Source organism: Bufo gargarizans, chromosome 3 (assembly GCF_014858855.1).
Source record: "Bufo gargarizans isolate SCDJY-AF-19 chromosome 3, ASM1485885v1, whole genome shotgun sequence".
Classification (NCBI taxonomy): Eukaryota; Metazoa; Chordata; class Amphibia; order Anura; family Bufonidae; genus Bufo; species Bufo gargarizans.
The window spans coordinates 348182218-348193873 of NC_058082.1; the positions used below are offsets into that span (position 1 = coordinate 348182218).

The 11656-nt window shown below is 43.7% G+C and overlaps 1 protein-coding gene across 1 annotated transcript; it reads left to right on the forward strand.

Moving 5' to 3' along the window:
- Positions 1–1937: 1937 nt before the first annotated feature.
- EVA1B (eva-1 homolog B) lies at positions 1938–8547 on the forward strand. Its single transcript, XM_044287732.1, has 3 exons — positions 1938–2168; positions 6916–7017; positions 7569–8547. The coding sequence occupies exons 2-3, from the start codon at positions 6948–6950 to the stop codon at positions 7994–7996; spliced, it is 498 nt and encodes a 165-aa protein (XP_044143667.1). The 5' UTR covers positions 1938–2168; positions 6916–6947; the 3' UTR covers positions 7997–8547.
- Positions 8548–11656: the final 3109 nt, after the last annotated feature.

Genomic DNA, 11656 nt, shown 5'->3' on the forward strand with positions numbered 1-11656 from the left:
ACTTGTGCGTTGCGTGAAAATCGCAGCATGTTCTATATTCTGCGTTTTTCCCGCAACACAGGCCCTATAGAAGTGAATGGGGCTGCGTGAAAATCGCAAGTATCTGCAAGCAATTGCGGATGCGGTGCGATTTTCACGCACTGTTGCTAGGAGACGATCGCGATGGGGACCCGATCATTATTATTTTCCCTTATAACATGGTTATAAGGGAAAATAATAGCATTCTTAATATAGAATGCATAGTACGATAGGGCTGGAGGGGTTAAAAAAAAAAAAAAAAAATTTTACTCACCTTGATCCACTTGCTCGCGCAGCCCGGCTTCTCTTCTGTCTTCTTCTTTGCTGTGCACAGGAAAAGGACCTGTGGTGATGTCACTATGCTCATCACATGGTCCGTCACATGATCAATCACCATGGTAAAAGATCATGTGATGGACCATGTGATGAGCGCAGTGACGTCATCAAAAGGTCCTATTCCTCAAAGAAGAAGACAGAAGAGAAGCCGGCTGCGCGATCAAGTGGATTAAGGTGAGTTAAATTATATATATTTTTTTAACCCCTCCAGCCCTATTGTACTATGCATTCTGTATTCAGAATGCTATTATTTTCCCTTATAACCATGTTATAAGGGAAAATAATACAATCTACACAACACCTAACCCAAACTTCTGTTGTCTGGGTACCACATTTAGTTTTTTATCACGCGCGTGCAAAACACATTGCACCTGTGCGATAAAAACTGAACGGAACGCAATCGCAGTCAAAACTGACTGCAATTGGGTACCTACTCACGCGGGTTTGCCGCAACGCATTCGATCCTTATCCGGACACGCTCGTCTGCAAGGGGCCTAAGGGTACGTCTACATGTGAATGAAAATACAGCAGAAAATTTTTCTGTGAATTTTGCCTCAGGCAAAGACTTTGACAAAAACTTCAGAAAAGAATAAGCCTATTACAAGTGATTTTTGCTGTGGAAATGGCTGTGGATTTCCCCCTCCCCACTGCAAAGGGTGAACTCCTGGGTGGAGATCAGCGGCATAAATTGAAATGCTGCAGATTTTGAATCCGCACCACAGGGCAATGTTCACTGTGGATGTTTTATGCAGCGTGTGGATGAGATTTCTTAAAATGGTACAATCCACGACAGCAAAGGCACTGTATTAGGCTGGTTTCACACGGGCGTTGCGGATTGGGGCCGGATGCTTTCAGGGTGCGTTCAGTGAAACTCGCACTATTTTGCAAGCAAGTTCAGTCAGTTTTGTCTGCGATTGCGTTTAGACAAATACGTTTTGATACGTTTTTCACGCTCGTGATAAAAAACTGAAGGTTTACAAACAACATCTCTTAGCAACCATCAGTGAAAAACGCATTGCACCCGCACTTGCTTGCGGATGCAATGCGTTTTTCATGCAGCCCCATTCACTTCTGAGGGGGCCAGGGCTGCGTGAAAAACGCTGAATATAGAACATCCTGCGATTTTGAATGGGTCAGGATTCAGTGCGGGTGCTATGGCTTCACGTCACACATTGCACCCGCGCGGATAACTCGCTCGTGTGAAAGGGACCTTAGGCATTGCAGAAAACACATGGCATATCGTGGAGGCCAAAATAATCATATGCTTTTCATTTTCTCAATCACGGTAGAGTGGGGCCCATTGTTCCATCCATGCCAAGCACAACGCTTTATGTCCACATTGTGTATGGGGACAGCTAATAGTTTGCATGTTTTTTTTTCCCTTTGTAGCGACGATAAGAGAAATAATGTGAAGATTTGGGTCATTGGGGACCATTCACATGCAGTATCTTAGTATATTTGCCTCTCGTTCAGTTGCTGGTGGTGAGCATAGCTTGGAAAGGGTTACTGCAGTTAGCTGACCATAGGTTGGGCTCAGTTCATTTACTTGTAGTTACATCTGGACAGAGGGAGGGAAGTTGGAGAGAAGGAGGGATTGAGTGTAAAAGCCAGCCTGCCCCTCCAGCAATACATCACCGGGCTAGACTCTGCCTGAATGAGACTTGGATCAGAAGACTGCAACTAGAAGAAAGTTTACACAGCAACTATTCATGAGAAAAAGCTGAACAATCTCCCACCGCACGGTATGGAGCTACAATAACTACTGCACAAGCATCCGGGGGTCCTGCTCCGCTGCAACACTGCACATTTGGATGGTAAGTAAATGGGAATGAATGCAAGGGTGGGGGTCACCTATGTTATGTGATTCATGTGAAAAGTAAATCTGACAATGCACCGAATAAAGCAGTTCAATGCATTGGACACAGCAATGGAATCCTAGAAGACTGCTGAGGAGGGGGGAGCTGGGCTCTGGTACACATCAGGTTTCGGTTATCAGAGCCCCCAGATCCCCAAAAGAATGTGAGAAGTTTAGTCTATGGAGAGGTCACGCTCTGCTGAGCACATACACCTAGGAGATCTACAGACTAATGCCCCCAGTCAAAGTACGCCTGGGGTTGTGGTTCTAAACACTCATTTTGGGGACCAAAATGCGCTGTTGTTCTACCCTCATCCTTATATAACGTACATCACCCATCCATTGGCACAATACCTCTCAGCTTGTAGTAGCCAAGACCACAACACAGACCCAATTCATGCCATAGGGTGTAACGGAATATAGAGCATTGTGGCCAGTTTTTAAGCCATATTTCGGAAAAACGTATATGACTGCAAAGCGTACATGTGCACATTCAACACTGTGCGCTGATTAATTATACCAGTAATGAGCTTTAGGGTCCATTCACACGTCCGCAAATTTCAGATCCGCAAAACACGGACTCCGGCTATGTGCGTTCCGCATTTTATAATAGCAATGCCTTTTATAATAGAAATGCCTTTTCTTGTTCGTGGCTGCGGACAAGAATAGGACATGTTCTATTTTTTTGTGGGGCCGCGGAACGGAAGTGCGGATGCGGACAGTACACGGTGTGCTGTCTGCATCTTTTGCGGACCCATTGAAAATGAATGGGTCCGCACCCGTTCCGCTAAATTGCGGAACGGATGCGGACCCATTTTGTGGACGTGTGAATGGACCCTTATGTGAATTCTAGTAAAAATGCTATTGTAGACAATGCCCTATTGTACAGTACCCTGCATGAATCATCTATCTATCTCACGTCTGTTTGTCTGTCTGTACATTTTCTCTCGTGACAACGTGTAACACAAATAGTATAGAGCCTCTCTCACTGTTTGCAGTTTGTGTATCTTTACTTTTATCTTTCTCCTTAGTATCTTTATCACGGTTGGCATTGGCGAGGTTTTCCAACACCTGGTTTCTGGCAGCTGTAATGTGCCAGGAAGGGGAAACGCAGCCACTCCCAGCTGTCAGGGAGTCCGATATGACATATGTGAACACAGGATTTCCAGACAGCTGCATGGAGTGAAAACACAATTGTCACATGCAGAACTGCTTGGCTAGAACAAGATGGACGCGGTCTCTTTGTTTACTACCTGCACTGGTGCGGCCATACTTATTCATAGAAGGGATGCCATAACGCGCCATGTATGATGATCTTACAGACTGAAAGGACCACACTCCCTATATTGGTGTATAGGAAGTGCAGGGATTACAATATAGAGCCACATACACATTGTACATTACAGAGGATATGCTCCAAAAAACACAAAATAAATCCCCAAAAAATCAGAGTAGGCCATAGCCATTCTATTTCTACTGGTATCTGCTGTTGAGGGGAACACCAGACTGGTTAGATTTTTACTCTCTGTTTCCCTAATCTATAAAACCAAGTAGGATCCAGAGTGGGGTTCTGAGACAGAATACATGTAAAAGCGCTAACAATGGGCAGCACGTCATATATGCCATGTCCTGAAGACCTGTACTGTATGCACCAGTATACGAATCGGCAGTAGCTGGGTTGAGAGGAGGCCTACCCATGGGTAAGAAACAATGGAGAAATAATTTAGGAGGTAGAGGCAGCCCTGAATGGTATCTGGTAATGATAAGACATACGCTAATCCATGGCTGTGAAGAAAATACATATTATTCATTGCACTTGCAAAAATCTATATAGGAAGTGGCTAGGAGAATAATGAGCGCAAAGTGTTGGGAAGAATATTCCAAAATCATTTCACTTGATTCCCTAGGACATTGATGGCATATTGCTAGGATATGCCATCAATGTCAGATAGGTGCGAGTACCACGTCTGGGACCCACTCCGATCTCCAGAAAAGAACCCCGAGGGGAACAGAGAGCAGCTGCGCATGGGTGACCACCCTCCGTTCACCGCTATGGAAGTGCCAAAAATAGCCGTGCGCTGGCAGTCTCATAGCAGTGAATGGAGATGTGGTGGTGCTTGCACCAGACGCTGTCCATTCTCCACTATGAGACTTCTGAAAAGCGCTGAGCATGCTCGCTTGGCTATTCTTGGGACTCCCGAACTCTCCTTCATTTCAGGGGCCTTGTTCTCTAGATAGGAGCAGATCCCAGAGATGGTTCCTATCTGAGATTGATGGCCACCAGTGTCCCAGATGGCTAATCCCTTTACTAAATCCTGCTCTTTGTATGCTCATCTATGCTCCTAGAAGTAGACAGCAGAGGACCCCTATTCAAGAATCGCTGGATTTTTAGCGATTTGCGTTTTGTGGTCCCAGCAAATGTGCGAGTACCTTTATATTGTCAATTGACCCCCTAACCTACCGAGTCCCTGTGCCTCTGCACTGGATGCACGTATGGTATGTCTGTTCCTGCTGCAAAATAATGTGGCATTATTCAAAAACCTATGTAATTGGGCAGCAAACAAGTCACACTTGCACCAAAGCGTGTACTGCCTCTGGAGTCGTTTTCACTACCCACGTCACAGTTCTCCTATCTTACTATCTGAGCTATGTGTTCATAGACAACACAAGGGTAAATGATGTGTCTGGAATGGGATGTTGCACGTATGGTGGCTCGTATACAAAGCTTACAGCCATGAAAGCAGATGTGTATGGCGCAGACACAGGGAAGTTTGTTTATGGGAGTGCCAGAGAATATTGCAAACCTGGAAGGAAGTCGCTGGGATGTATTTTAGGACATGCAGGAAATCAGGTCACTACTCAGGGGGATATGATTCATTAATACCTTTGAGCATATGATCCCTGTTCTACTTCCTGACTTCTTTTTTTTATTTTTTATAAACTTTATAAGGAAATTGAAGTAGAAAGTGGAATGTATAAATATGTTGTGTGTCAACAGCAGAACATGTAAAATGACCTTCCTACACACTTAGGCCTCTTTCACACGGGCGTCATATTTTTTGCCCGGATAAGAGGCTGGTGCGTTGCGGGAACATGCGCGATTTTTCCGCGCGAGTGCAAAACATTGTAATGCGTTTTGCACTCGCGTGAGAAGAATCGCGCATGTTTGGTGCCCAAACCCGAACTTCTTCACAGAAGTTCGGGCTTGGGATTGATGTTCTGAAGATTGTTTTATTTTCCCTTATAACATGGTTATAAGGGAAAATAATAGCATTCTGAATACAGAATGCTTAGTAGGTGATCAATTGAGGGTTAAAAAAATAAATAAAATGAACTCACCTTCTCCTCTTGATCGCGTAGTTCCCGGTCCCTTCTTTACTTCTTTAATGATGAACTACCGGCTAGGACCTGTGGTGACGTCAGATCACATGCTCCAATCACATGGTCCATCACCGTGGTGATGGACCATGTGATTGGAGCATGTGATCTGACGTCACCACAGGTCCTTTAGCCCACAGCTCATCATTAAAGAAGTAAAGAAGAGACCGGGAACTACGCGATCAAGAGGAGAAGGTGAGTTAATTTTTATTTATTTTTTAACCCTCAATTTATCACCTACTAAGCATTCTGTATTCAGAATGCTATTATTTTACCTTATAACCATGTTATAAGGGAAAATAATACAGTGAATAGACTGTCTCCTAGCAACCATGCGTGAAAATCGCACTGCATCTGCACATGCTTGCGATTTTCACGCAACCCCATTCATTTCTATGGGGCCTGCGTTACGTGAAAAATGCAGAATATAGAACATGCTGCGATTTTCACGCAACGCATAAGTGATGCGTGAAAATCACTGCTCATGTGAACAGCCCCATAGAAATGAATGGGTCCGGATTCAGTGCGGGTGCAATGCGTTCAACTCGTGCATCGCACCCGCACGGAATACTCGCCCGTGTGAAAGGGGCCTAAGGGTTTGGCTTCGGCCATAGAGGTGCACAAAGCAGTTACTGTACCTTCATATGTCTCCAATTTCATATAGAAGGATATCAAGGTTATCCGACAGAAAAAAAGATTGCTGCTTTTTCCCTTATACTTCACATGTAAGGAGGTATTCTCCCTTAGGAGTCATATGTATGCAGGATATCTCTGCACATATGGATGTCAGTGGAGCCTTATGTCGAGGAATGGTGGCTGCATGATTCCATACAAAGACAAGTGATTCATGAGAAAAACAGCCTTTCCTATAGTTGACTGAGCAGGCAGTTCTCTAGGACTGGTTGAATGAACAACCATCACTTATCTCCACCACCTCTATAGGACTGACAAGCGTAGCACTTGGCTATCTCTGGCAGTTCCATAGAAGAGAATTGAGTGGTGACCACGCATGTGCACCACCACTCCATTGACACAAGAGAATCAGGGACCCAACTTTCTCATAATCTGGGGGGGTCCCAGCACTCGTACCCCTAGCAATCATATATGTATCACCTATTCTGTGTATGGTTGATAAATGTTGTTAATAACTGGTAGTTCTGAAATGATTCACAGTCCAAAATATCAATTTAAAATATATCTAATGTAGGATGCCATCAGTAGAGTAGGACTTTCTCGATAATAATATATGACCCATCCGATGGATGAGTGAATGGGCTTCATGTTCATCTTTGACAGTTGTAATACATTTTTATACTTTTGAATTTCAGAGACGCCATCTTCATAGATTCTTGAACTTTGGATGATGAATACTCACAAGAAGGAGATGGAGTTTCTAAGTAACAGCATAGCAGTGTATGCTCATATTAGAGGTACAGTATTCACATAAAGCATACTCAAATGTCGCTGTTTTTGATAAAGGAAAATAAGGAATAGGAAAACTAGGGATTGCACATTGAAGGGGTTGTCTAAGATTTTGATATTGATGGCCTATCCTCAGGCTAGGACATCAATATCAGATACTCGGACGCTGACTCCCGGCCTCCCCGCGAACAGCTGTTTGAAGAGGCAGTGGCACTTTGGTAAGCACCACGGGCTCTTCCTTAGGCCAGTGACGTTACATTAATCGGTCACGTGACCTAGGTGCAGCTAGCCCCATTCAAGTGAATGGGGCTGAATTGTAATAACAAACACCACCGCTGTCTAATGGACTGCACAGTGCATGGTAAACTGTGAGGAGGCCATGGTACTCAGCTAATTGGCACTCGGTGGGCTGTCCACATCTTATGCGGCCCCATTGATGTAAATGGGTCTGTATCCCACCAGCAAAAAATATGGATCGGATGTGGACAAAAAATAAGTTTGTGTTGTGCATGAGCCATGAGACATATTACATACTGATTCCTTCTTTTTTCTTTTCCAGAAAACCCAGAGTCATTTGGGCTTTACTTTGTTCTTGGGGTTTGTTTCGGGCTAATTTTAACACTCTGTATGCTGGTCATCCGTATTTCTTGCAAACCACGGACTCCCAATCTTCCTCCGAAACCCAAGAAAACTCCTCCAAAAGACTGTGTTAAAGAGCCCCTGTCTTTGACAAGGGATGAGGAGGATCCAGAAAGCGACGACAATGAGGACACTTTTATTTTGACTCCTGTGACCGATACCTCACTAGGAAGCCAGCCGCCTCTGGATGGTACACTGACAGTGAATGTATTCACATCAGCAGAAGAGCTGGAGAGGGCCCAAAGACTTGAGGAACGTGAGAGGATAATTAGAGAGATATGGCGAAATGGGCAGCCTGATATTCTGGGTACAGGGACTGGCACCATAGGTCGTGTGCATTACTATTAGTGGTGATGTGGAAAAACTCCATAAATTACAAGCTGGTGCTGTTCCTCAAACTAAATGGCAACTAACCTCCCAGGATTAAAAGGACAGAGATCGTTCAGATATCCTGCTGATGCTGGCACCCAGAATTATATAACTATATGATAGTGTATTAGTATTATAGTAGCTGAATAGCTGAAGAAACCTGGTAACGGTGCCAATGGTTGATGTGCCACAGCGGGCAAAAACTATATGGAGTGACATTAATCTGAAGTGGAGTGACTTACTTTAGTGGACACAGAGCCAATAGCTGGAGACTCGCTAATCATTGGTGCCAATGTCTGTATCCATTGTGTATGTATTCCTGAAAAGACATGGGCAGTTTCTAATTTTAATACTAGGTCATCAGTATCTGATCAGTTGGGGGTCAGATACCCAGGATGCCCACAGATCAGTTGTTTGAGAAGGCACCAGTACTCCTGTGAGCGCCGTGGCCTTTTCCCTGCTCACCAAGCACAGTGCCGCATATTATATAGCGGCTGTGCTTGGTATCGTCCTGAGCCACATTCACTTCTATGGGGCTGAGCTATGTCTAGGCCACGTGACCGATGAAAGTGTCACTGGCCTAGGAAAAGCTGAGAGAAGGCCACGGGCCCAGAAGATGGGTCATCAGTATTAAAGGCTCGGAAAACCCCTTTAACTTTTGAGATGACTATCATATATTTGTCTTACTTTCATGAAAGATCTAGAAGCTCAGGATTAGTGTAACCCAAACACAGGGTTATAAGATGCTACTTCCACATGAGGGCACACTCGTGAGTTTATACTACAGTCTATAAATTCTGTATCATACGATCAAAGTATGGCGAGGTCTCTATTAAAAGTCCAAGCTAGGTGCAATATGTAGATATACTTGCAGGTACGCAGCATGCATTATAAAGTGAATGCTATTGGGGGATTCAGCTTATGATACCTATTGACCCATGTATGTAAAGAGCACATGAAAATATATCTCTAGGTTTATAACTTGGATGTAATTTATGGCTCTAGATGAGGTTCAGCATTGCATTGGGATTAACTGCATACATGCTGGATTTGCAGGGATGGATATAACCACATTTAGATGGTGATCAGATGCCTTATATGTACATATCTGCTCCCTGCTTAGCTGTCTACTGCAGGCCTGCTGCTGCTCAAGGGTTAAGAAGTCTGCAATTTATTACAGGACTTTCTGGCCTCTTGCTTTGAAAACATCTGTTTTTCTTCTCGTTCCCCCACAGTGTGGGAACTTTGGTGCTTTAAGTTTCATTCCTGAATCTTCCCCCGAGGTTAAAAGAACATTCCACATTAACAGTAAATACTGCCGCAAGGGAAAAGGCAGGAAGTGATGTTACTTTTTTGTTGTGCTGATGTATCTTATTTTTGTACAAGTCAACACAATATTAGATTTGCATATGTAGCTTTAGATGTGCATGTATGGCAGTGTGACATGTGTGCATTTTTTTCCCCATATAAATATTATAAAGCCAGACTGGGTTTAAAATAAAGCCAAGATGTGCAAAGCATCTTAGATAGTCATTGCATAGGTTAAACCAGGGATGCCCAACCTGCGGCCCTCCATCTGTTGCAAAACTACAACTCCCAGCATGCCTGGACAGCCTACAACTGTCGGTTTACAGCAGGGCATTGTGGGAGTTGTAGTTTTGGGCATCCCTGCGTTAAACTATATAAAGCACATCCACAGATTGAAGATCACAAAATCTATGCTACCATTCTACGTAGAATCGCACCATAATGAAGTCAAGCTCATCCTTTGACATACTGCCGTTCCAGCATAACAGAATGCCGGTCCTGACCTATATGCTGACTACTGTCTCACTCGGCAGAAGTCATTGTGCAATATTGTGGTCCAATCTTGTGCACTGTAGCTCCACATGGCTTTATGCTACCGCTGGCCTTCAAAGCTTGTTATAATGGAACACATAATTGCAGAGGACATTAAAAATTAGTAAGAGGCCTTGGCCTAACAAGGTAACGTTCCAGTGTTGATGAGCTATGAAGATGTTGGAGGCATGTCTTGAGCAGAGTTGGAAGTTAGGGGCCTTGATGCAATATTAACCTGTCTCCACTTGCAGCACAACCTTTCTGTAACTTTTAGACGTATAATTACTCCTAAATAACTGCCTTCTATTACTCAAACCATCCCATCTGAATACTCTAGTCACTTCCTTCTCTCCAGGTGGCAATGACCTCTCATATTGTGACCATGTTTTCTATACTGTACAAGTAATAGACACATGGGGAAAGTTATTAAATATGGTTATTGGTTATTGATATTATTATTTTTTATCTAGCTAAAATGGTTGCAAAATTTGTTGTACACCATATTTGTTCTAAAATTAGCAACTTTTCCCCCAACTTGGCTCTCTAAGCAAGACAGGGTGGGACCAGAAACATTCTGACATATTTATCAATTCTAAAGGCAGAACTTGGTAGACACTTAAAGGGGTCCGCCAGGAATAATTGAAATGACTGCAAGCAACCTGTCCTAGAATCTGAGCAGGACTGGTTCCCTTGGGGGGGAGGGGGGGATGTCGCTCTTACACTGACATACCTACACATTGGTGAACATTCCTGTCAGGCTGCTCAGCCATGATGGCATATTGTAGGCAGTATCACATCATTACCATCTATTGTAGAGCAGTGTAGTGATGCCACACTGCCTCCCCCTCCCCCCAGGCATCTCTGCAGGTCGTGGTAGCCAATCCTGCTCACATTCTAGGAAAGGGTGCTGTTGGCCATTTTAAGTCATTCCTGAAGAACCCATTGCTTGGTTATTGCACACACTGCTAGGCACCACAGGAAAAAGAGGGTGTCCCACAGGAAAAAAAACAACTATAAAGTTACGTTAGGCTGAGAGAGAAGTGAAGAGATATTGTATGCTGATGCCTATTATCATCATGAGCTGTGAATGTGTGAGGGGAAAGCATACAGTATATGTTAATGTGCTAAGTGAGGAACGGTATGGTGAAAAGAATGTGTCTTTGCTTGGAGTGCGAAAATTTTGATGAATATGGTTGGACAGTATTGATGGTATGTTGTGTATATTAGCTATGTGCAAAGGCAAATGTGTATTTATGTTCATGTGATGTGACTAAGGCCTCCTGCACACGACCGTATGGCTTTTTCAGTGTTTTGCGGTCCGTTTTTCACGGATCCGTTGTTCCGTTTTTTGTTTACGTTGTTTCAGTTTCGTTTTTCCCTTCCATTTTTCTGTCTGGCATATACAGTATACAATAATTGCATAGATAAAATTGGTCTAGGCATAACATTTTCAATAGATGGTTCCGCAAAACGGAATGGAAACGGAAGACATACGGATGCATTGACTTGAATGGAGCCACGGAATGTGATTTGCGGGCAATAATAGGACATGTTCTATCTTTAAACGGAACGGAAAAACAGAAATACAGAAACGTAATGCATATGGAGTACATTCCGTTTTTTTTGCGGAACCATTGAAATGAATGCTTCCGTATACAGACAGTATACGGAACGCAAAAAACGGCCAGTAAACGGGGGAAAAAAACGGTTGTGTACAGGAGGCCTAATGGGGAGATGAATGATGGTGCATGTCTTCTTCTGGTCAGTATACTGCAATGGAAAGGGGTTCCTAGTATTGTA

Excerpts from the sequence above, each read along its gene's own strand:
- EVA1B (XM_044287732.1), top strand. The coding sequence starts at position 6,948 with ATGATGAATACTCACAAGAAGGAGATGGAGTTTCTAAGTAACAGCATA. Across the intron at positions 7,018-7,568 it reads AGTGTATGCTCATATTAGAG|AAAACCCAGAGTCATTTGGG; the intron begins GTACAGTATTCA and ends TTTCTTTTCCAG.